Raw genomic sequence first — 26336 nt, 5'->3', positions numbered from 1 at the left:
GGTTGGAATGGAGCTGGCTTTCAGAGCAGGGCAGGGCAGGGCATGAGGCAGTGAGCGTGAAGTGAGGGGTGAAAGTAGAGATGGGAGAGTGTAAGGGGTGAAGGCCAAGGTTCTTTCTTCCCAAGGGGGGCACCTCCTTGGCATAAAAAACACTGAAGTTCACACAATTACCTACCCCTGCTTCTGCCCACTGCTCATACGCAGATGCCTGCAGTCAGGGAGGGACTAGGAAGGGGCAGGGGAGACTGGAGGGATCCGGGTCACATGGACACGGGTGGTGGCCATCCCAGTGCCCTGAAGGTTGGTGGCCCGGCAGGTGTAGACGCCAGCGTCCCCAGCCCGGGCCTCTTCCACATACAGGGTGCTCCCTGCCTCCTGCTGAGCCTGGCCCTCCCTGCGGACCACGTCAGCCCGCTCACTGACGTAGGGGGGTCGGCCCATCTGTAGGAAAAAGATAACCATCTGTCAGCTTCTCCCAGTGCCATCTCTCACTCAGGCCCCAGCAGGTAAGAGGTACCACGTATCCTTCTGGGGAAGAGGAAGTGACTTGCCCAAGACCACAGCTCAGTGTCAGAGCCCCCGAAAGGCCAGGTTCTTTGTGGAAAATGTGAAGCTTGTCAAGTCCCTGGAGAGCAGCTAGGGCCTCCTCCCCGCTCACGGACACTCAGGAGGTAACGGGCGGAGCAGCACCTCTCTGGGTGGGTGGGCAGTGCTCTGGTTCTGCGGGGATGTCAATGGCTACTCCCTCCCCGAAGAGGGGAAGTGGGGGACTCATTATCAAAATTGCCTGGGAAACACTGAGTCACGCCAAGTTACACTGGGGGATGCAGACCACTGTGGCTGTCATGTGTGCAGGTGGGTTTTGAATCTCCAAAGTGGGTGATGGTTATAAGAGGCAGTGTTCTCCTAAGAACACTCCTTTTCAAGGAGAAAATGTTTGGGGAGATGCTGGCAGAGGGAAACCATGGTCTCCCAACCATCTGCATGTCCTTTTTCTCTTATTGGGTCTCAGCTTGCACTTTTGACAAGTGGGAGAATGACACCCCGCCCCTCCCCTCCCCCCCCCCCCTACACACACTATATCTATGTCCTAAAACCTCTGGGGACAGGGCTCACCTTCATCACATTTTTTTCTGGGTCCAGCCCTCCCTCCAAGTCAAATCCCAGCTCTTCCAGCAAGCCCTTCTAAATGTTCCTAAAGTGACATCTCCGCCATGGCAGAGTGACAAGACTCCTTCGTTTCTCCCCTTGAATTTACAACAAGTTGGATATGTGTAACTCGGAGGATCCCTAGCTCAACACACAAACAGCCTGAAGGATCCACGCACTGGGGCATCTGAAGGTGGACGCATTGGAATGAGAAGGGGAGAGGGAACAGGGAAGGACAGGGATGGTGGCAACAGATGTGGTTTGCTGCCCACTGCAACTCCAGCAAGCAAGGTCCTGGTGAAAAAGTGGAGCTGCAGCCCTCACAGTAGGGCCTGGAGTGTAAGAGGGGCAGATGTGAGATCATGAACTTGCCTTTCTGCCCCACTCATCTCAGCAGAGCCCAGTAGAGGCCGTGAGACACCTCCAAAACCACAGCAGGGTCAGTGGCCACTAGTGTGTGTGTTTGGGGGGAGTTGGGGGGGGAGGGGAGTGGCTCTGGGAGCTCATGAAAGCCTTTCTCCACCACCCACCACATCCCCCCACCACAATGGTCATGTCATGTAACGGAGGCGAGCTGGTCACAGAGGGGAATCCCAGTGGGTTTGCAGCGTTTTCCTCAACCTTAATGATGCTGCTCCACCACTAGCCCAGAGGCGCTAATGGTGCAGGTAAGAGAACACAAAAACTTGTGCTATACCACCATCTACTGGGAAACAAAAGAAAGTACCTACCTATTAACGTGCTGAAGTGAGAGCAGAACAGTATCTAAACAAGCGTTCACTGCCTCAGATGTGCAGAGAAGCAATCCATCAAACACCGTGAACAACCAAGGTAACATGCACAGAAAGAAAATGAAAAGTCTCCAAATTCAAAGTCATGGAAGACTGTGACTTAAATGACAGAATTCAAGATTGTAGTGACAAGGAAACTCAATGGTATACAAGAAAACTCAGAAGGGCAGTTGTATGAGCTCAGGAATAAAATTAATAAAAAGGAGTACTTTACCAAACAGATTGAAACTACAAAAAAGAACCAAACAGAAATTCTGGAGTTGAGTAAATAAATGAGATGAGGGATGTATTAGAGCGCATTGGAAATAGAGCAGACCAGATGGAAGAGAGAATTAGTAAGCGTGAAGATAGAATCTAGGAATAACCCAGGAGGAAGAAGAGAGGGTTTTTGTGTTTTTTCTTAATGAAAGCACCCTACAAGAACTGATCAGATTAGGAAGAGCAACCTAGGGATAATACGTGTAATAGAAGAAAGGAAGCCTGTTCAATGAAATAATTGATGAGAACTTCCGAACCTATGGAAAGAACTAGAATTTAAAATTGAGGGAATTTAAAATTATATAATTATAATTGAACATATAATTATACCAACACCAAAATATCTTCTCTAAGACATCCTGTATTTAAGCTGTCAAAAATTAGTGACAAAAGAATTCTCAAGGCAGCCAGGGAAACTATAATAATAAAATCGTAATATGCTAATTAGACCAGACGTCCTTTTGGATAAAGCCGGGGTTGTGAGGGAAGCCTGGGTCCCGGGTGCCAGAGGGAAGCCGGTGCCAGCAGCTGGGGGAAGGAAGGCATACTCTTGCACGAATTTTGTGCATCAGGCCTCTAGTAAGACTATAACCTACAATGGAAACCCCATTTGATTATCATCCAATTTTATCAAGAGAAGCATTACAAGACAGGAGGGAAAGGAAGGAAATATTGAAAATAGTGAAAGATGGGAACCATCAGCCAAGGATTTTATCCTTTAGATATGAAGGAGAAATTAAAGCTTTCCCAGGCAAAGAAATGTTGAAAGGAGCCCCTCTATCAGAAACAAAAACACGAAAGTATACAAAACAGACAGAAGCAAGACACTGCTCAACTCCCATTTTTAAGTGATTTGGGCTGGTTGGGCCTCAGCTTAAATGTCACCTCAGAGAAGACATCCTGACCGCTCTACCTTAAATACGCCTGGTCACCTTCCCATTTCATCCTTGATGTAGCTCCTACTGTTCTCCAGATGATGACGTTTGTTCACTGCCCCTTCCCGTTTAAACTGTGAGCTCGAAGAGAGCAGAAGCCCTCTCTTATTGGCTCATCATCATAGTTACAGTACCCAGTACAGTGTCTGGCTTGTGGTGGGTGCTCAATAATTATTGTTGGATAAATTAACAAAGGAGCACATTATACATTTTTATACATTAATCTGAGAAGTAGCTCTATTTGACAGATGAGGACACTGAGGCCCAGAAAAGGGAAGTGACTTGCCCAAGGTCACTCAAATTAGTAGTGTCAGAGTTGGGACTGGGATCCCTGTTCATCAGATTCCTAGTCAAGCAGGGGTTCCACTCTGCTGTGATCGTTCCTGGCCCTCATCCTAACCCTTCACTCCCACACTCCTGCCCCAACACACCACCACCACCACCACATACGCACATATTTTCATCCTCTGCTTACCTTCTGCCCCGGATATTCCCAACGGAAGTCCACAGCAATCGCTGGCTCACTCAGAACCGTGCAGGTCACACTGAAGTTCTCTCCCAGAAGGACCGATGTTGTTGAAGCTTGGATGGTGGGTTTGGGGGACGATGATGGGTCTGCCATGGAGAAGATGGGAGAAATGGGGACAAACATGTTGAATTGATTGTTGCAATGATTGAATGGATGGGTGAAATGGTTAAATTGATAGAGGATGAATGGTTGAGGTGGTTGAGTTGATAGAGGATGTGTGAATGGCTGTAATGAATTGATAGAGGATGAGTAGATGATGGAACAGTTAATCTGATGGACGATGGGTGAATGGAATGGTTGATTGAAGGGAGGATGGATAAATGGAATAATGTGACTTGATTAAGAATAAGTGGGTGGACAGAAAGGCTGAACGGATGCAGCCTTTAGCTGATTGCCTGGCTATTTCTGGACAAGATGGTTGAATACACAGAGTGTTGTGAAAAGGTGGTTGGTGGTTTAGAGCTAATCCACAGATTCCAAACCTGAGGTTCCCAAAGGAGGCATCCCTCCCATATCCTCCCCTGCCATGCCCTGCTCTGCTCTGCCCACCCAGAGACCTAGGCTCACGCACAGTTGATGTAGATCAGCATGTACTTGGTAGAGATTTGTCTCATGCCTCGTAGGCTGGCCAAGCAGAAGAGGGAGCCAGCCAAGGAAGCTCGGGGCCGGTGGATGGTGAAGCCCTTCTTCACATCAAAGGAGATGTCCGTCCCATCCACTGGGACCTCCTCTGGGGGGAACTCTCGATGCAGCGTCACTTGGGCCAGGGGGTTGGTCACCTGGCAGGGAAGCAGGGCTGGTTGATGACTGCGTAACTGTACCACCTCATAATAATTCTCTGTGGGGACAAAGAGTTCTTCTGGGTCTGGGAAGGAAGGAGGGAGAGAGAAGAATGAGCTTAGGACAGATGTATTGTTTCCTGATGCTCTACCGTCACTCATGAGCATAAGTCCCTTGGGAGGATTTGAAATCCCACTTTCCCTGCCCTTCTCTATTCTCCATGTTCTTTCCTCACTGGTAAGGGGTTCTGGACTGGGAACTGAAGACCAGCCTGCTGGTTCAAGCTTTTGTCATTAGCTGGCTGTGCATCTTAAATCCCTCTCTGGTCTTTAGTGTTTTCATTTGTTCAATGTGGGGTTTAGATGGCTTGGTCTCTAAGGGTCCTTCTATGTGGAAAGTATTACAGGAAATACTGAACTTGAAGTTGAGGTTTCTGGTTGGATTCCCAGTCCTGCCACCCTCTCACTGTGGGATCTTAAGCAAATCACGTTCTTCCTCTGAGCCTTGGTTCTTCTTACATGTCAAGTAGGAGCGATTATGGCCTACTTTGCAGAGCTGATAAGAAGCAAATGGGATACTGGATATGAGGCACTGGGCCTGTGAGAGGCACACATTCATCAAACTCTTTCACGTTACCTTTAGCAACATAGCCTCAGGCCAGATTCTTGGGTGCACAATGGTGCAATGAGTAGGAATTACCTGGGGACCAGCTTTCTAGAGCAGTGCTGTCCAATAGAACTTTCCGTCAGGATGGAAATGTTCTGTATCCGTGCTGTCCTATGTCACCACTAGCCACGGGCATTTCAAATGTAGCTCGTGCAACTGAGGAGCTGAACTTTAAACTTTATTTCATGTTCATTAATTTAGATTTAAATAGCCATATTGATTTAGTGGCATCTGTATTGGATGAAACTGCTCTAGGGTGAGGCAAATGCAATGGTTAACTTTGGCTGGACACCAGAATCACCTGAAGTGATTTTAAAATAACCAAGTCCTGGGCACCACCCCCAGACCAAGTAAATCAGCACCTTGCTGGGGGCGGGGGAGAGAATCAGGTGGTTTAAAGTTCCACAGGTGACCCTAGTGGGCAACCAGACTTGGGGAGCACTAACTGCTGGTTCCCAAATCTTCCCAGTGTTGGCATTCCAGAGCTCCAGGCTTCATCCAGCCTTAATGGGCATGTCGCCCAGAAACTTGTGTTTTTTAAGGTGTTTCCGAGTAACACCGAGTCAGGGTCAAGGACCTCTGGGTTGGGTAATCATTACTGCTACGGTTGGATTTGAGTAAGGGAAACAGCGGATTCTAGGGGCGTCATCTGTTTCCTTGGTGGGACAAAGTAGGGCTCCTCAGTTCTCCTTGGAACTAGCCATGGAACCCCAGATCGTCACAGGTAGGATCTTGGAGACCACTCGCACAATCCCCTCACTGAACAGGTGGGACCAAGGGGAAAGGCTTAGACAGTTAGGTTTGGAGGGTTTTCTGGGACCGCGGTTCTTGGAGACCCTGCTCCAGGGCACCTGTGAAGAAGATGAAGGTCTTCCCCTGGCGGTCCTCGCCCTCGGTGCAGGCGGCATCCTGGCAGTCTCGAGCCCAGCAGCTGTACTCCCCGGTGTCCGCGCCCGTGGAGTTCACCAGCTGTAACCGGCTGTGCTGGCTGAGGTGCTTGATTCTGAAAGACCGTCGGTGGGGGCAGGAGATGGGGGTGGCTTGGGACGCTGAGTGGCAGCATTGGGTTGGTTGACAGTCCTCCTCCCCAACTTCCATCGCTCAGCCGCCCAGCTCCCCTTCCCCAATGGAGCTGGCCGGGTTTGTATTGGCCCCACCCACCGTTTCTGATTGGCTCGCCTGTCCCACACGCAACTTCTCATTGGGACGTCTATCCCCCGCTGACCGTGCCCACACAGGGCAAGCGGGATCCCCAACACCTCTGCGCTCCCGGGCTTTCCTCTGGCCCTTGGTTCAGGGCAGCAACTGCCCTCTAAGCGCCTCCACCTGCTAAAGGAGGCAGAGTCCCCGGAGATCTCATGTTAAGAAACTAAACTGAGAAGCAGTAGGCAAACCTTCTGAACCCAGTTCTATATCCCAGCCTCCGCCTGGTTTTTTCTGGACTGGAGTGGGCAGTGCTGGTGGGGCCAACTTTGTCTCTCGTTCTGGCTTCCGGAGGCGGTGCCCCTGACAGAAGGGTGGCCGCCAGCTGGGTTGTCGGCCTCCTTTGCTTTGCCTCTGCCCCCTTCCTCCCTACGGGCACTATTTGCTGCCCCCAGAACTGACTTCCCAGGATTGTGGGAAGGCACGTGTCCATCCTGTGAAGCCACTCTGCCTCTGATGGGTCTTGCGAGCCCATCTTACTGTTTCCTTTAGGTGCCTGCAGTTGTACAGAATGGGATGCCCAGTGTGGGTCCATCTTAATCCCTATGAAAACGGTGTAAGTGCTTATAAACCGCTGCCCAGCTTCCTCCGAGCCACCCTGGACCCATGCAGGCTGTGGCAGGAGTTCCTCCTCCCCATACCTGAGGCGGCCCTCACCCTCCTCTTCCAGGTACTCAGGCACCCTCCAGTGGACCACCTTTCCCCGGCAGCGCAGCTCCAGGGGCTCCCCAGCCCGCAGGCTCAGAGAGTCCCCCACCTTCTGGAAGTGGCCCCTCCCCAACACCCGGGTCAGGATGGAGGGGGCCGGGGTGCTGGGAGCTGCAGCCTCCACAGGAGTCTTCTTCTGCAGGGGCTGCTGTCTCCGCTCTGTCTTGGGTTTTCTCCTGCCGGAGGCTCCTGGGAGGCTCACCCCCTCAGGGCTGGCTGCTTTGCCGCCCTTCTTGTTCTGAGCCTTTGGAGCTCTGCCACGCTCCTGGGTTTCAGCTGCAGGAAGACAGGGTGGGTCTGGGGTCACCGGCCTTCACCATTCACCTCCAGTTCTGTCCTTTCCTCACCCCAGGAGTTGACTGATCTCAGAGTTCTATTAGGACCTTGTACACAAGTCATTGTCCCTCTTTAGGGGAAAAATATAAAATACAGACAAACCAAGAAAAATATTAAATTTCCCCCCAAACTTATCCTCCAGAGATAACCACCATGAATACTTGAAGCACGTTTCCCCAAGGCTATTTGAATGCAAGTATTTTATTTTATTTTTTATTTATTTTTTGAATGCAAGTATTTTAAACAACTACTTTGTTAAAGATAAAATAGAATAATATAATACATATCTTTAATCTGAATTCTCACTTAGTGATATGTTTTGATTACTATTCCATGGCAAACACAGGTACACCAACATTTTTAAAAAGATTTTTATTGATTTTATGAGAGTGAGAGAGAGAAACATCCATGTGAGACCAACATCTATCGGCTGCCTCCTGCACACCCACTCCCAGAGATCGAGCCTGAAACCTGGGCATGTGCCTAACTGGGAATTGAATCAGCAACTTTCAATGCATGGGATGGCACCCAAATCACTGAGCCACACCAGCCAGGGCTGTACACCAACATTTTTAATGACTTGTATGTGATTTCATGGTAGGGATTTCATGATTTATTTTTTCATTGTTGGGTATTTGGGTGTTTACATTCTTATCCAAAATAAGCAATTCTGCAGTAATCATCTTATACATACACGTTTACTCAGATTGCTTCTTGAGAATGAATTTTTTAGAAGTGAAACTGCTGGTGAGCTATGCAAGGGAACTTAACACATTTTCTTTTCCAACTTGCCACCAGTATTTGAACGCCTTCTTAAGCATGCTCCAAAAGAGGTCGCTTAATCTGCACTTTCATCTGTCTAGTGATGGGGAGTTCAGTATTTAATAATACCAATAGCTGCCGTTGATAGAGTCTACAGCGTTTCTGGAACAGTACTAGCCTCTTTATATACATTTTTTTTAATATATTTTATTGTTTTTCTTTTTTTACAGAGAGGAAGGGAGAGGGATAGAGAGTTAGAAACATCAATGAGAGAGAAACATCGATCAGCTGCTTCCTGCACACCCCCTACTGGGGATGTGCCCGCAACCAAGGTACATGCCCTTGACCAGAATCGAACCTGGAACCCTTCAGTCCACAGGCCAACGCTCTATCCACTGAGCCAAACCAGTTAGGGCTATATACATTTTCTTCTTTCATTCTCTTAATGACTGCAAAGTACATATTATTCTCTGCGACACACTGGTGTCCTACAGCTTAAATCAATTTGGACACTGTCTACGAAGAGAGGACCCCGCATGTTAAGGGCTCAGTCCCACAAGCCTGGCCCTCCCCTCCCACTTCAGAGCTCAGTCTCAAGTCCCATGTTGTCACCTGTGCTTCTGACTGACAGGCTATAAATAGGGGGTCCCACACTCCTCTTCTGGGGTTCGATTTGCTAGAATGACTCATAGGACTCAGGCAAACACGTTTTCCAGTTGATTATAAAAAGAAATGATAAAAGGATACATATAACCACCCAGATGGGGGAGACGCACAGGGCCAGCTATGTGGGAGGAGCACAGGGCTTCCGGGCCCCTTCAGGTGCACACGCTCCCAGCCCCTCCACCTGCTCAGCAGCCCAGAAGTTCTCCCACCCATCATCCTCTTGGGATATTTCTGGAGACTTCCCCACACAGGCGCCATCCATCATTAACTCAATCTCCATCCCTCTCTGCTTCCCACAGGGTCGGGGTGGGACTGACCGTTCCAAGGTTCTTTGGTGTTTCTGGTGGCCTGCCCCATCCTGAAGCTATCCAGCAGCCCTCCAAGAGTCAACTCATTGGGACAAAAGACCCTCCTATCACCCAGGAAATTCCAGGAGAATCAGGAACTCTGATTCAGGAATTGAGGCGGGTCAAAGACCAGGTATTAGAGCAAAAGACGCTCTTATGCTCTTATCACTGAGAAAACTGCAGGGGTTTTAGGAGTTCTGTGCCCAGCACTGGAGGCAAAGACCAAAATATAATTTTTCTATCATTTCACCACAAGGTAAAAGGTCTCCCTGATGTCCCTAATGGGGACATCTATCCTGGAAGCCATGCCCATAAGGAAAGGGTGTTTCAATAATTTTAAGAAGTTCTGGTAGTTTGGGGGAGCTTTATTCTAAGTCCCTTACCTGGGAAGAGCACTTAACAACAGTTCACAGAGAATTCCTCCCCCACCCTCTACACACACACACACACACACACACACACACAGACACACGTCCTGGCTTAATCTTAGCCATAGGCCCCAAAGGCCACCCAGGGAGCATTTCTTACTCCTTTTTACAGGCTGAGAAACAAAGCCTCAGAGAGAACAGCTGGGCTCAACATATGAACGAGGTGACCGAGAACACTGAAGCTGGCATCTCAACGCGAAGATTCTCGGAGGCCGTACCTAGGCCACTCCAGAGAAGGGATGGTGAGCCTGAAACCCCTCATGGAACACGGACTTCAGAGCCAGTGGTCTGGGCTCTCCATCTTTGTTCTGCTACAAACTAGCTGTGTGGCCTTGGCCAAGTCACTTGATTTCCCCGAGCCACACTTTCTCCATTTAGAAAATGAGAACAAGAACGCCGGCCTTACAGAACTAGGGTGTACCTCATTTATGGCTCTTCACTCTATTGTGCTTCCCAGATGTTGCGTTTTCTTCACAACCTCACCAGCAAGAAGATTGCCACTCACTGTATTGCTGTACTGGCTTTATTTATGATGGTCTGTGCAATAACTCCAAGGTATGCCTGTATTACATATATTAAACCAGAATATATCTGGCTGAAGGCTGGGTTTGGGTGGCTCCCAGAGCTGAAGCTGTCCTGGCAGACCCGACAGGGCCCACCACAAGCCCTGACGACAGGGGGCTGCAAACACATCCCAGGACTGAGGGCTGTGGGACCACGTTGGGAGGGGCCCTCTGGGATGTCTACACGATGTCTACAGCTTTGGAGCGTCTGGGCTTGCCAAGGCAACAGCTCACTTAGGCAAACTGCAGGAAGATGTCAAGTTCTATTCCAGCATCTGATGATGATGATAATGGTCATAACCAATTGTTGGGCCCCTAGGCACTGTGCCGAGTGCCCTCTGTGCGTTATCTAACACCCACAAAGCCTGCAGATGAGGAAACGAGGGTCCCATGGTTTGCCCAGGGATTCTATCTGATGCTACCACATTGTATTATTCATCTTCCTATGTCTAGGTCTCCGTTTTTGCATTTATAAAACAAAGAGGTTGGACTAAACCAGAGGTTTTCAAGTTTAAGAGCAAACCAATCAGTAGGTAGAGTCTAGATAGCAGAACCCTCTCTTGGAATATTGAAAGGCCAATTATAGCCCTAGCTGGTTTGGCTCAGTACATAGAGTGTCGGCCTGCGGATTCAATTCCAGACAAGAGCACATGACCGGTTGTGGGCTCGATCTCCATTAGGGAGCGTGCAGGAGACAGCCGATCAATGATTCTCTCTCATCATTGATGTTTCTATCTCTCTCTCCCTCTCCCTTCCTCTCTAAAATCAATATAATATTGAAGAAAAGAAAGGCCAACGATAAAGCATAATAATAGGGTTGTTCTGGTAGAAGGGGGTGGAGTTTGGAAACCCACCCATCCAGCTTTTCAACCACTGTTTCCCCCCTCTCTTTCCCACCCCAAGGCAGGCAGTGGGTCAACAGAATGGCTTCCTTAGAGTATAGCTTTATAAAACCTCGTCTACTAGTAGATGACTCTCAAGGAGCCTTCTCAGTGCCCTTGTTCTAAATGTCTGAGATCATCTCACCTCCAGAATTCCCCCTCCCTCCCAACTCCTCCTCCTTCAAATAACCCTCCAATATCAACCATCAACCCTTTGCTAACCTGCTCCTTGGTTACCAGGAGGATGCCTGTCCCTTCCCTTCCATCTGAAGCTCCCTACATAACATCTGATAGCACCACGAGGGGAGATTGCCAGTGGCCAGACAGCATCTGGAAGAGAAGGTCTGGGATGACAGCATCTCTCCAAATCCTGTGCTAAACCCAGCTCTTCTCTTGCAGAGATTATTCCAGTCCCACTCTTCCGGGGATGCTGGGAGTGGCGAGATGGAGGAAGAGTCTCCCTGGGGACTCCGCCTCCCCTGACGATCTGTCTTCTATTAGGTTCTGGGCTAGAATCTTTCAGGCTGTGCCCCTGATGGAGCCCTCCAACTGCTGCTGTTTGTGAGCAAAATATAGACTCTTAGAGTCAAAGAACCTAGAAACAATCACTCCGACTTTTACAATTATATTATCTTGGATTGGCCAGGTTTGATCAGGGGTCTTTGAAGTTAAAATAACATTGCTACCACTTGTTGAGTATTTACAAGCGAGGCTCCAGGCCAAATGTTTATATACATTATATCATTTAATCCTCAAAACCGCTCTATAATTTTAAGATTACTTTTATCCCCACTTTACTCCTGAATAAACTGAGTCTTAGAGACTGTTTTATGAAATCTTGCCAGTGAGAGAGCGGAGGACCCGGGATTTGTCCCGTCAGATTTCAGAGCTCCACACGCTAGAACCACCCATGAATCTGTCAGTACTAGACTTAAACGGATAGCCCCTGACTTTCAGATCAGAGAGGCCTGTTGGCTCCGGAAGGTCCCACAGCCCATCCTTGTCACTGCTCAGATGAAGAAGCTGAGCTCCCAGATGTGGCAGGACCCAGCCAAGGTAGCACAGACAGTGAGGGGAGGAGCTGAGCCTAGAGCTCAGCCTCCTGACATCAGGGTTCCAGCCTCACCCCCCTGGCCCATGCTGGAACGGGCACTCCTGGAACGGAAGAGGCAGGAGGGGTCTCAGGACATCCTGGGGGAGTCAAAGTTATTGGCGGAGAAGGAAGGAGAGGTCCATACCTGAAAGGACACAGATGAACAGGCAACAGGACAAGAAGCAGAGGGTCCTGAGGTCCATGGTGAGCGACCTGGAGCCAATGTGGCCGTAGGAGCTGCAGGGAACAGACTGTTGGGGCTGGCGGGGTGTGAGCAGGGGAAATAGTAGCAAGGGACCCCTGGGAGTGGGAGGGGAAAGGACCTGATTTCAAAGGCAAATCGAAGTCTCCAAACAAAATTCCTTCCTCTGGGCTCCCCCTTGCCAAGGTGAATGGAGCTATTCAGAGCCCTGCTCAGGAAAAAACAGTCCTGCCGCCAGGAGATGAGGGTCCCCAAGGCCAGACAGGCGGATCTGGGAGGCAGCTGGAGGGGCCATGAAGGTCACGGGAGGGCCATGGAGGAAGAGGACAGGAAGATTTGAGGACAAAATAGGTGAGTATGGATTGAAGGGAGGTAAAGCTTGAACTGGACTTAAAGCAGGGCTTGGCGACTGCCCCTGAGCCACATCTGTTGGCCACTGGCTTTTGCATAGCCTGTGAGCTAAGAATGGTTTTAATATTTTTAAATGGTAAAAAAAAAAAAAAAAAAAAAATGGTGACACATGAAAATTATAGGAAATTCAAATCTCAGTGTCCAAAAATAAAGTTGTATTGGAACATGGCCACACTCATGCCCACGCGAACTGTCTGGGCTGCTTTTGCCCCACGACAGCAGAATGGAGCATTAGTGGCAGTGACATGGGGCCCACAGCGCCCAAATCTTTACTGCCTGTGCCTCTGCCACAGAGGTTTGTTAACCTTGCTCTAAAGACTGGTATTTCTGAAAAATAACTTTACTTAGGTAAATAATCTATTCTATACTAATATAAGGCTAACATGCTAATTGGACCGGACATCTTCCAGATGTCCTTCCTGACAAAGCCATGGCGTCTGCAAGGGCCGAGGGCCGGCGGCTCAGGAGAGGCCACAGCCCGGGCCAGTCCAGCGCCGTGGCTCCTTCCGCAGAGGCAGCGGGAGAGGGGGCTGCTCGGTGTCAGTCCCAGTGTTGCCCCTTCCGGAGAGGCAGTCACAGAGGCAGCAGCGCAGCCCGGTCGCCTCGCCTCCTCAGAGGCTGGACAGGGTGCGATATGCTGTGCCTCAACCTCCCATAGCCCCTCCCCTAGCCGGCCTGGCCCCAGATCACCCACCACCCACCAGTGGTCAGGGGCAGGGCCAGGCTAAGTAGCAAGGGCCGAGGGCAGGCAGCAGCAGCGGGGTGATGGGGTGGCGCCTTCCCCCGATCTACTTGGTCGCCTCCCGCAGAGGGAGGCCAGACTGCTGCTTAGGCCCGCTCCCAGCATGAAGGTCAGAAACCAGGAGGTAAGTCTGAGCCCCAGATGGAGGTATAGGTCCAGGGAGGGAGGTCTTGGCACTGGAGGGCAGTCCGGGGCAGAGAGGAGGTCTGGGTCAGAGGCTGGACCTCTGGGTCAGGGAATGGTGATCCAGACTACTGTGGGCTGTCTGGACCCCGGGTTAGAGGACTGGGCCCCGGGATGGCCTTCTGTGCCCTGGCCTGACGGTCTGGGACCGGGTGTCCGCCATAGCCCTGGGAAGGTGGTTAGGGCCTTGGACGGAGGTCTGGTATCTGGAGGGAGGTCTGGCCTGTGGGCTGTCTGGACCCCAGGTTAGAGGACTGGGCCCCGGGATGGCCTTCTGTGCCCTGGCCTGAAGGTCTGGGACCCGGGTGTTCGCCATAGCCCTGGCCTGAAGGTCTGGGACCCGGGTGTCCGCCATAGCCCTGGCCTGAAGGTCTGGGACCCGGGTGTCCGCCATAGCCCTGGGAAGGTGGGTAGGGCCTTGGACGGAGGTCTGGTATCTGGAGGGAGGTCTGGCCTGTGGGTTGGATCTGGGTTATGGACTTGTGGTCTGGACTACGAATAAAGATCTGACCCCCTGATACAAGAATAGATTCTGTGTTTGGGGTTTGGGACCCAGAATAACCTTCAGGGCCTTCCAATGAAGGCCCGGGATACAGATGTAGGTCGAATGCCCAATGTAGGACTGGGTCCTGGGAGGGCAGTTGGGGCCCCCGAGGGAGGTCTGGGCCCTGGAGGGAGGTCTCCCTCACGGTCTAAACCTCTGGATCACGGTATGGTGATCTGGAATACTGTGAATGTCTGGACCCAGATTAAGGACTAGATACTGGGTTCCAGGTCCAGACCCTGGCATGGACTTCTGGGTTCCAGTCTGACGGTCTGGGACCCGGATGTAGGTCTGATGACGGGATGTAGGTTTGAGTCATGGGAGGGAGGCCTGGGCACTGGAGGGCGGTCTGGGCTTCCATTGAAAGTCTGGATCACGGACTAAACCTCTGGATCACGGAATGGTGGTCTGGACTACGGTGGATGTCTGGGCCCAGATAAAGGACTCGGTACTGGGTTCCAGGTCCGGGCCCCGGGATGGACTTCTGGCCCCGGCCTGACGGTCTGGGCCCGGATGTAGGACTGAGCCCCAGATGTAAGTCAGGGTCCTGGGAGGGTGGTTTGGGCCCCGGAGGGAGGTTTGGGCCCTACAGTGTGTGGATGTCTGGACCCAGATAAAGGACTCGGTACTGGGTTCCAGGTCCGGGCCCCGGGATGGACTTCTGGCCCCGGCCTGACGGTCTGGGCCCGGATGTAGGACTGAGCCCCGGATGTAAGTCAGGGTCCTGGGAGGGCGGTTTGGGCCCCGGGGGGAGGTTTGGGCCCTACAGTGAGGTCTGTCTTACCGTCTATCAGCTGCCTTTTGCACACATACACACCCCTATTGGGGATGTGCTTGCAACCAAGGTACATGCCCTTGACCGGATTCGAACCTGGGATCCTTCAGTCTGCAGGCCAATGCTCTATCCACTGAGCCAAACCGGTTAGGGCTGTGTGTAGTACTTTCAAGGGTACTGGGAGCTCAGCCTGTCACCACTTAGAACCCAAGTTCTTGCTGATTGTTCCCCAGGGAGAGGTTTCACAAGCAGAATGTCCAGCTAGTGGACATGAAGACCAGTTCAAGGCCCTGGAGGACGCCGTGTGGGGGCCTGGGTCTAGACCATGTGCTGTTGTAAGCTCTCCGGCACCCTGTTCTTCTCCCTCCCACAGCACGTTCATGGTTTAAGTTTGTGATTATGTCATGAATGCCCATATCTGGCTCTCTAGGGTGTGAGCTCCGTGAAAGCTGGAACTAGGTCTGCTTTGTTCACCCTTTATCCCAGTCCCTTAGCACAGGGCCTGGCACTTTGTGGGCACTAGCCAAGCATTTGCTGAATGAATGAACGAATTGGTGTCCTGGCTTTTCTCTAATTCAGGAGCAAGAGCTCCCAAACAGGCAAATAATGGAGGCGTGGGGAGAGAGGGGGCGGAGCACAAACAGGGCAGGCGACATCATGGAATTGGAAAGGTCACAGGTCACTCCCTTCCCAGGTGTCAGGTCCTCAGGTGGTGGGGGGTGGGGAGTATCTGGAATAGTAGACTTTGGGAATAAACACTCATGGAATCTTTGACTCATAGAATTCATGCATTCATTTATGTATCATTCATCAAATATTTATTGAGAGTCTACTTTACCAAGCAATGGAGACACAGGCATTAACCAAATCACACTAATCTCTGATTACCAAGAAGGATTGTGCTAGGATGGGAAAAAGCAGGATTCCAGCAGAGACAAGGGAAGGGGTGGGCAACGAGCACTGGAGAAGAATTCGGAAGGAATTTCTGAAGAAGTGCTATTTAAGGAGAGACCTACAAGAATAGTAAGAGCTAGTCAGGCAAGCTTCTGCCAGGCTTAGAAGAGTTCATTCCATGCAAATGAAATAGTTCAACGGAATTTTGAGTGAGTCATGGGATCTTGGAATCCCAGAAAACAGGATCTCAGAACTACAGAATCTTAATTTCACAGAATCTTGCGACAGGCGCTTACCGACTCTTTACCAGTAAATGGAATCTTAGATTGTGAGAGACTCAGAGTTTCCTCATATAAGAATAAAAGGAATCTGAAGAGATCATGTGTTCCTATCCCTTCTCTCTACCACTGTACAGACAGAACAAAGCAAACTGCAAGGACATGTATAGCCCAGCCAGCATTAGCTCTCACCTCTTATTGTTAATAAAGCAGGGCTCTATCCATTTACTTAATAATAGTGGCAGTGCTTACATTTATTGTCTCATTACTACCCGTTAATGCTGCTAAGTGATTTTATATCATTATATCAGTGGATTCCAACAACAAGCTTGAGAGGCAGATACTCTTCTACTAGCCATGTATTATGACCAAGAAAATAGACTCTCAGAAAAAAAAACCAAATAAATAAATAAATAAATAAATATTAATGGTTATTCAGCTAGAATGTGGTGGAACCAGACCCTAGGGCTGTTTTTGCTTATTCGCTTTTTAATTTAAAGACCATGCTCTAAAGCACTGAAGCATGCAGTTGTTTTTCTAATGACAGCGGCTTACAGGCCTACCCTTTTCACAGTGACCCAGCCTTCCATAACTTTCCCTTCAGGGGTCAAGGTAATCTCTTGGCTTGACTAGACTGTGGGGTGATGAGCTGCCTAGATGGTCCGTCGTACACGCTCATGTCCAAGAAGCAAAGCATTCTGAAGGCCTATGCCTGCTGTTAAACCTAAAAGAAGTGCTTGTTTATGGGATCCAAGAGACAGCATGGAGTCAGGAAACATGAGTTCCAGCCTGAGCCCAGGCACAAAATAACTATGTTATGCAGGCTAAGTCACGGAGCCTGCCTGGTCCCAGCGAGCTCCCACCAGCCAGTGAGTCCATGCATTTTAGATGGGATTACAGTGCCTGCTCTGTCTACCTCCATTGTGAAGGAATAACCGATCCAAACATGCTTTGGGACCTATGCAATAGAGGTAAGGTTCAATGGTTTTCCTTCTACCTGGTGAGTGAGGTTTCCTCTCAACAGAAAGCAAGTTAGCAATTTGTATCAGAAGCCTCAAAAGCTATTCATTACTCTTTTACCTGGAATTCAAGGTTTGGGAAACCATCTCAAAGCCATGTTGAAAAATTAGAGTCAACCTAAATGTCCAACAATAGGCAATTCGATCAATTATACTATTACCATACAATGGAATTTGATAGTCCTTTTAAATGTTTTGAAGAAGAAGATTTAATCACATAAAAAGGTGTTCACAGCCCTGGCCGGGTGGTTCAGGTAGCTGGAGCGTCATCCCATACCCCAGAAGGTTGTGGGTTCTTCGAGTCCCGGTCAGGGAAGATACCTAAGTTGGGGGGTTCAATCCCTGGTTGGGCTTGTGCAGGAGGCAACCCATTGACGTTTCTTTCTCTCTCTCCCTTCCTCTCTCTAAACATATCCTCAGGTGAGGATTGAAAAAAAAAACACAAAAACAGGATATTCAGCCCTAACCAGTTTGGTTCAGTGGATAGAGCATTGGCCTGTGGACTCAAGGGTCCCAGGTTTGATTCCAGTCAAGGGCATGTAGTACCTTGGTTGCAGGCACATACCCAGTAGGGAGTGTGCAAGAAGCAGCTGATTGATGTTTCTCTCTCATCGATGTTTCTGACTCTCTCTATCCCTCTCCTTTCCTCTCTGTAAAAAAAAAAATCAATAAAATATATTTTTAAAAAGGATATTCACAATAAATGAAGGTTTAGAAAAGGTAAGTTAATATTTGCAATAAGTTTCAATGTTTTGCAAAGTAAGTGTGTGACACATAAGTACTCTATAAATGTGGCTATTACTATTATTGTTCTTATTGTTCTATAATAATAGAACGATGTGTTAATGCAGTGTTAATGTAGGCTATCTTTGGATTGTCGGATCGACTTTACATTTTTTATCTTGTGGCTCTCTATAATGGATAGCTATTATTGTTACAGTAATAAAACAAACAATGGAAGTCATGAGAAAAGTGGTTCTGTGATTGTGAAGCCTGGCTCTCATTTGTGCACTGCTTCTCCATCTCTCCACCCTCTAAGCGACCTGCCTGCCCAAAGCTAAGCATCTTCATGTTGCCAAGACACTATCGCAGAAAATAATCAGCTCACGCCAAGAGGTTAGAAAGTCCTATGTTCTCTCCCATAGAGAAGTGAAATCCGCAACTCCTATAGAGGAATGGCAGGCACGATGACGACAGGCCTTAAGGCAGTGGTTCTCAACCTTCTGGCCCTCTAAATACAGTTCCTCATGTTGTGACCCAACCATAAAATTATTTTCGTTGCTACTTTATAACTGTAATGTTGCTACTGTTATGAATCGTAATGTAAATATCTGATATGCAGGATGGTCTTAAGCGACCCCTGTGAAAGGGTCGTTCGAGCGCCAAAGGGGTCGCGACCCACAGGTTGAGAACCGCTGCCTTAAGGGGAGTTGTGGCAGAAGGGGGCTTCCTGGTGGTCACTCGAACAGGGTTCCTTCAAGGTTTGTCAACCCATTTCATCTCATGGCACACAGAAACCAATTACTAAAATTCTGGGGCACACCAAAAAAAATTTTTTTTGTTCTGATCTGACAAAAAAAAAAAAAAAATAGGTATAATTTTGATTCATTCACACCAGACAGCTATTGTGTTGGCTGTTGTCATTTTCTTATTTGACAATCTAAGGGAAAAGAGGTCAGTGTCCCTGACTAAATAGTCAGGTATCTCATGTCTTTAAAAATCTTGCGGCACACGGGTTGAAAATCTGAAAATCCCTGCACTAGAGAACTTAAAGGGAGACCCATCTCTAGAATGCCCAACACTGGGCACCCTCTCCCGAGGGAGGCCGACATAACTGGGACTTGCCAGCAGGTGGCAGTATCGGACCATGTCCAGCTTCCCCCGAGGGCAGCCGGGGGATCCTGACCTCCTAAATCAGAGAAACTAAAGCCCAGAGAAGGGAGGTGAGGAAGTAGGGAACCCCAGTCCATTGTTCTGGCCACGTCGCACGATCTCTTTTACAAACACTTCTGGAAGCCTAGCTCCATGGAGAAAGGTGGTTAGGAGAGGGCCAAAAAGTTGAAGTCACCCTAGTGTTTCTATCCCATGCTTGCCTTCTTCCACCAGCCTTCCTCCCAGTAACATAGGCTTATTTGCTATTGCATGGCCCCTGGATGTTTCAATTGTTTCTTTCTTTCTTTTTTGTGGTTAAAAAAATACAGTGTTTGCTCTGGAGAGGTTGCTGAGTTGGTGGAAATGTCGTCCTGTACACCAAAAAGATTTCGGGTTCAATTCCCAGCCAGGGCACATACCCGTCAGGATGTATTCAGGAGGCAGCCAATCAGTTTCTCTCTCTCTCTCTCTCTCTCTCTCTCTCTCTCTCTCTCTCTCTCTCTCTCTCTCCTTTTATCTCTCCCTTTGGGTGAGGATTTAAAAAGATACAGTGTTGGGTCTCAAACCTTTCTCTGTATTTCATATTGTTTTCTTAGGTGTGGTTCCCAGAAATGGGATGATCAACTCAGAGAGGCTGAGCAGTGCATTTTCCTTTTCCTGCAGCTCAGGAACAAGACTGGCCTCTGAAGTCAAGGCGACCTGGCTTCCAGTCCCGCCTCAGGCACGCGGGCTGTCTTTGGGCAAAGGTCACCATTTCTCGGAACTTCACTGTAAATTAAGAATTTGGACACTGCCCCATTTCTTTGCTGGCTCTTTCAGCAAAACTCCTAGAATAAGTAGTGGGCACTTTTATCCTAAGCCCATTCCTATCTGGCCCTTACCCCCAACACTCCACCACATCTGCTCTTCAGAGCACGAGAAACGTTGACCTTCACGTTGCTAAATCCGTGATGGATTCTTGAGTTCTGTCCTGCTGGACCTCAGAGCAGCATTTGGCACACTGGCCACTCCCTCCTGCTTGAAGCACTTTCTCCTCATTGTTTCTAAGACACCGCGCTCCCCTGGGTTTCCTTCCAGGGCACAGCAAGCTCTTCCCCGGTCACCCAATTGGACCCTTTTCTTCCCCCTGACTCAGTGCAGCATGTCCCTTGGTTCTCTCCGTCTTTGATGACCTCATCTCTTTCACAGGCCTTGAGCAATATTTATATGCCTCTGACTTTCAGATTCATATCTCCAGTCTGACCTCTTCGGAACCCCAGATTTGTTTATCCAACTGCCTCTGTGATGTCTCCTCTTGGATGCGTGATAGAAATCTTGAACAAACTGGTCCAAATTTGCACTCCTAATCTTTTCCCCACTTCCAACTCCAAAATTGCCCCACCTGCACTTGTTCATCTCAGTTCATGGTAACGCCATCCTTCCAGTGGCTCAGGCCAACATCCCTGGAGTCCTTCTTGATTCCTCTCTTTTTTCCTCACCTCACATCCAATCCTTCAGGAAATCATGTTCACGCCACTTTCAAATATATCCTGTCTCTAACCACTTATCACTACCTCCAGCCAAGTGTAGGTGAACTCGCTGAAATGCGATAGGGCTCCAGCAGCAAAGGCCTCTGGGACATGTTGGACTCTTAACTCTCTGTAGCCTCAGGCTTGGTTGACTGGCCAACTAACCCCAAAACCAGAATGCCTCCCTCCCAAAGGTAAACATCACAGGCCTAGGAAGGGGGTAATGAATGTATAGAGTGTGATCACTGCCTGATGCTACTGATAAGTTAGGAATGGGGTGTTCTTTCCAGTGGCTTCTGGGACTCTCCATCCTATGGTTTTATTATTAACACCTGATTAAAAAGAGACCCTGTCCTGGGAGGCTTGTGGATTTTTCCCCAGCCGGCCCCCACTGGAAGCAGCTGCCTTGCCCCTGTATGTAAGTTTTTCCTACTAAAGCTCTTATGAATTTGAATAAGGCTACGTGTCAGTTCTTCAGAATCGATCCTGAATTTAGACTTTTGGTGCTTCCCCCCCCCCCACCCACCCCCCCCCCCCACCCACCCACACACACACTGAGCCACCAGCATCTGTTGCCCAGGTTACCGCAAAAACCTCCTAAGGGATCTGCTTCTACTTTCCCCTCAGTGGTATTCAGTGCTCTTAGCACAGGGGTCTGATGACCCTTTGAGACATATGTCATCCCCAGAATATATAAAGAACTCTTACAACTCAACAACAAAAAGATAAACAACCTAATTTAAAAAATGGGCAAAGACTTGAATAGACATTTCTTCAAAGAAGATATACAAATGGCCAACAAGGAGTTGAAAAGATGCTCAACATCATTAGTCACTGGAGGAATGCAAGTCAAAATCACATGCAATACTATTTCACACCAATTAGGGGGGCAATTACAAAATAAAATATCAAGTGTTGGCAAGGATGTGGAGAATCCTTATACGTTGCTGGTGGGAATATGAAATGGTGCAGCTGGAGGTTGGTCCCAGATGGTAGTGTAGGTGGACCCTGAACTCACCCCTTTCCAAGAGCAGATGCAAGGTACACCTGTATTTAGAGCAATTCTTCCCCAGAGACAACTGAGGGCCAATTGAATGGCATCTTCACAAAAACAAAGGAGAGAGAGAGAGATGCACAGAGAAGGTTGGGGAACCATGAGAGCTCTTCGGGAGCTGAGGAAACATGCCAGGACCAGAGGAGCCACGAAAGAGAAATGAATAAGTAAAATAAGAAAGAAAGATGGTGCAGCCACTGTGGAAAATAGTTCAACAGTTCCTCAAAAGTTAAATATAGAATTACTGTATGAACCAGCAATTCCACTCTTCAGGAAATACACAGAAGGACTGAAAACATGAACTCAATCAAATGTTTGTACACAAGCATTTATAGCAGCCCTGCCCACAAGCTGATGAATGAATAAACAAATGTGGCACATCCACCCAATGGAATACTACTCAGCTATAAAAAGGGTAGAGTATTGATATGAACTTCAAAATCATTATTGTGATGGTTAATTTTATGTGTCAGCTTGACTGGGCTAAGGGATGCCTGGAGAGGTAGTAAAGCTTTATTTCTGGGTGTGTCTGTGAGGGTTAGCATTTGATTGAGTAGACTGAGTAAAGGTACCTGCCCTCCTCACCCAAGCCACTGAGGGCTTGAGTGGAACAAAAGGTGAAGTAAGGACATTCTCTCTCTCTCTCTCTCTCTCTCTCTCTCTCTCTCTCTCTCTCTTTCTCCCCCCACCCCCCTCTCTCTCCTTGAGTTGAGATGCCCATCTTTTCCTGTCCCCAGGGCTCCAGGTTCTCAGGCCTTCAGACTTTGACTGAATTACACCATTGGCTCTCCTGCTTCTCCGCCAGGAGATGGCAGATTGTGGGACTTCCTGGACTCCATAACTGAGTGAGCCAATTTCTATAACAAATCTCCTCTTATATCCTTTTGGTTCTGTTTTTCCAGAAAACCCTGACTAACACAATTAAGTTAAAAGAAAGAAGCCAGACACACAAGAGCCACATATACTTCGAATCTATTTATATGATATATTCAGAACAGGTAAATCCATAGAGGCAGAAAGCAGGTTGGTGGTTGCCAGGTTGAGGGGAGGGGAGAATGGGGTGACTGCTTAAAGGCTATGGGGTCTCCTTTCAGGGTGATGAAAATGTTTTGGAACTAGATAAAGGTGGCGGTGGAACAATATGAATGTAGTATATGCCACCGAACTGTTCACTGTAAAATGCTTAATTTATGTTATGTAGATTTTACAACAACAACAAAAAAAGACAAAAATGTCATGTCCCTCATCTGCTCAACACTCTGCAACAGCTCCCCAAAAGCCTCAGAGTAAACGCAAGGTCTCACAGGGCTCACAAGCCTCCACCCTCGCCCCCACAATTTGGTCCCTCCTAATTGTAAGGTAATTATTTTAATTTCTTCCTAGTCTCTTCCTAGATTACACTCATCTTTCTGGTCACACCGTCGCCCTGCGGAAGCCGAGGTTAGGCTGGGTCCGCCTGCTGTGGCCAGCACAGCCCTTTCTGGTTTCCAGATTACAACGGGCTGAACTTTATTATAACAATGACCTACGCATCTGCATCTGCCTTCCATGAGGGCCGGGCCGGGCTCCCCTTCCCACTAGCGGACTTCGGCCTCCCGGCTCGCTCGAACGGTGTTCAATGTTGTTGGGGAATGAAGAGATGAAAGGACTTTCCAACGAGGTCTCCTTGTGGGAGGCTTAGACGGCTCTGAAATAGTACAGATCGAGGACCATCCTTGTAAAAATGTTGGCTATCCTTCTCTTTCAGATGAGCAAATGGATCATCAGAGTCTCGCCCAGGAAGTCTCTGCAGCTGAATGACATCTCAGAATTGCCATCTTTCTGTCTTTTCTCCAAAGCGGACTTTTCGAAGGAGGCGGAGGATGGGAGGTCCTACTGACTCTCACTGCAACATCGCCTCCTCCAGGAAGTCTTTACAAATCCCGGGGGAACGATCATACTCGGCTTTCTCTGTATTGCCGAAGGGTTTATGCTTTCGGAAACGTCTGTTGCTTTCCCCCCAGCCCTGGATCATAACTGCTGGCTTTTTGTCTCCCTCTCCTCTGGACCATGCACTACCCAGAACGAAGCGCGAAGTGGCAGTTCCCTGGAGTCACCTGGCTCAGGCTCCTCTCCTGACTCCACAACCCACCGGCTGTGTGGCACTTGCCAAAGATCGGGGCTTCCCTGGGCCTTCTCTCCCGGAAAGCAGGTAAGTCAAGTCCCGGTGGGCCCTGAGGAATGGAATCTAAGCCAAGGAGGGGGGTGGGATTGGAGGCGGGGAGGCGGGGCGAGCCGGATTGGCCCCCGCGCGCCACGTGTCCATGCTGGGCCCACGGCTCCCCGCCCGGCCCGCCCCCGCGCTGCGGCTGCTGCTCCGCTAACGGGCTTCCACCCAGCGAGCTCCGCGTCCGCCCGTCCCTCCTCCCGTCTGCCCGTCCGCCAGTCCGCGACCAGAGGCCTCGGCCGCGCGGTGAGTGCGATGAGGCCGAGCGGGTCTCGCTCTCGGGGACCCCCGGGCCGGGGGCTGCGAGGACGCGGGGGCGATGAGTAAACGCCTCCCGCCGGGTATGGGGAGGGGGCGCCCGGGAGCGGGGAGGGCCGCCGGGAACCGGAGCCCAAGGGCGCGGTAACCCGAGAGGGTCGCAGGCTGGGTGCGGCTCCGGGAGCGCGGGGAGCAGAGCCAGTGTGCGGCCGGGGAAGCGGGGGCGGAGGGCGCCCTGGTTGGGGGGCCGGGGGACCGCGGGGGCCGGAGGGACTCGGAGGGTCTCGGAGGGTGTGGTCCAGGGGCCCGGGCACCTGGCTGAGGCCGCGGCAGCGACGCCCCTGCTTTGGGTGCGGGGAGGCTGGGGAGGCTCCGAAGGCCCGGGACCCGGGGAGGGGATCGAAGGACCCGACCCCGCAGGACGGGTGTGGCCGAGTCGCAGGCAATGGTCGCCAAGAGTCAGACTCTCCGCCTTCGGAAGTGGCTGGAGGATGCCGTCGGGGGGAGGGTTGGCTGGGTGTGGGCCGGCTGTCCTCACCGCAAGGCCCCGGGGACCCTGCTTGCCTCTAAAGGAGGCTTCCACCCAAGGCCCCACCCTTCTTCCTGCTCTCCGCAAGCCCGGTGTAGGCCTTCCCCAAACTTGGGGGCTTCAGGAACCCCTAGAACACCTGCACGGGAGTGACGTTCTTGAATGGAAGCCCAGCTCCACCAACAACGTGCAGCGTAACCTTGAATCGGTAGCTTCCCCTCTCTGCCTCAGTTTCCATCTCAAGGACAAGTTGATAGAGCCAGCCCCTCTCCGGGGACACAGTTGAAAAGCCTGCCCTCCACCCCCTTGTAGCCCCGCAAGGGGAAGGGGCAAGGGGTCCTTTGGGAGGATGGGTGCAGCCTTTGCTTCCTCCCTCCCCCTCCTTTTCTCTAAACCCTGGTGGGTCTCCCAGGACTATTCCAAATTTGGACATATGGCTCCAGGGTTTGTGAAAGGCCTCTGGTTTTCCTGAGTCCGCCCTTTCCCTCACTTCCCCTTCTTTCCCTGCCTGAAGCACACCTTAAATCGCTGGCCCCACTGACCCAGAGGGGATATCCTGACCTCTTAGTTCCTCCCCTTCGGGGTGAATGACCGGCCCTGCTTCAGCTCCCACGGACCCTGCCCTTCTGCCCATCACGCCCTGCACCATGCAGAGGGCAATGGCCAGGGGTCAGTGGAAAGCTGGGCTATAGTTCCAGGTGCTGGGGGTCCTTGGGCAAGCCCCTTCCCTCTCTGGGCCTTCCTTAACCCCCTTCATAGCAAAGTCTGCTGAACCGGCTTTCTCTTCCAGAGCTGGTGCTGGTTTTCTAGGATTCAAGGTCCTAAGATTTAGAATTCTGGGAGTTGGGTGGGGCTGGGCGGGGAGGCCAGGCCTCGTTCCCCCTCTGCAGCTGTGACAGTCACTCACCCATTTTCCTTTGCCTTCCACCCCTGTTCCCAAGGCAGCTGCTGGGATACAGAAAATAGTGTGGTTTCTGGGTAAAGGCTACAGCTGTTGCTGGGGCAGAATGTGTTTGTGAGTTTTCCAGGCTGCCCCTGGGAAGTCGGGGACCTGACCTCTTGGGGCTGATTCCTGGGAGGGGTGGGGGAGCTCCGCAGTGATGGGTAGCTGCCAGGGTCTGGAACCTCTGCACTGCAGCATGAGAGGGAGCCCTGGGTACACGCCTCCTACCTGGTCCTTAGTTCCTCCCTCTCTAGAGGGGTAAGAGATGTGCCCAGGGTACCCAGCTGGTAGAGTGGGTTGGGGCTGCATGCGTCTTCTTGTTGTATCATTCTAGGATTTTCTGGGGAGGCCCAGTGGTGTAGCCAACCTCACCCCACCCGGCCTCTCCAAGATACTTCCTGGGTGGAGACAAAGCACAGGATGTGGTCTTTACCCAGATTTCTGAGTATGCACATCTCTCTCCCCCAAAACCCCCATCCCCGTAGAGGAGCGGAAGTCTGTGCCTGTGTAGTGGGGATGGATGCCTTTATGCTTATGAACTTCTTGGCTGGGAATCAGCCACATTCCATTTTCTTTCTTCCTGGGGTTGAAAAAACCCCCCCAGAGACTGGCTAACGAGGAATGACTGTCCTTGGGTTTTTTGAGCCTCAGATCCCCCACCTGTTAAATGAGGATGAGTTTACCCTCCTGAGATTACAGAATTGCAGATGTGAAAGTGTCTTGTAAACCGTAGAGTGCTGTGCACAGAGAAGCAAGTGCTACTGTTGTAATCTCAGAAGAGGGTGGTGCTCTAGATAGCAGGTGACCTGAGCCACAGGTTCCT

General features: G+C 50.2%; 2 protein-coding genes across 2 annotated transcripts in view; one reads left to right on the top strand and one right to left on the bottom strand.

Moving 5' to 3' along the window:
• Window positions 1-225: 225 nt before the first annotated feature.
• Window positions 226-12298, bottom strand: LOC308519086 (platelet-derived growth factor receptor-like protein; the record flags this gene model as incomplete). The annotated part of the gene is made up of 6 exons (XM_081091024.1): window positions 226-441; window positions 3609-3748; window positions 4234-4527; window positions 5960-6111; window positions 6953-7295; window positions 12241-12298. The coding sequence occupies 6 exons, from the start codon at window positions 12296-12298 to the stop codon at window positions 226-228; spliced, it is 1203 nt and encodes a 400-aa protein (XP_080947150.1).
• Window positions 12299-23921: 11623 nt separating this feature from the next.
• ANXA6 (annexin A6) overlaps window positions 23922-26336 on the top strand; it is a 51209-nt gene continuing 48794 nt past the window's right edge. The window contains exon 1 of the mRNA XM_081091052.1: window positions 23922-24029. The gene's annotated coding sequence lies outside the window, so the exon portion shown is untranslated. The remainder of the gene's footprint in view (window positions 24030-26336) is intronic.

Source organism: Myotis nattereri (assembly GCF_964212035.1).
Source record: "Myotis nattereri genome assembly, chromosome: 5".
In the NCBI taxonomy this organism is placed as follows: domain Eukaryota; kingdom Metazoa; phylum Chordata; class Mammalia; order Chiroptera; family Vespertilionidae; genus Myotis; species Myotis nattereri.
This window is presented reverse-complemented; position numbering and strand designations above follow the sequence as displayed.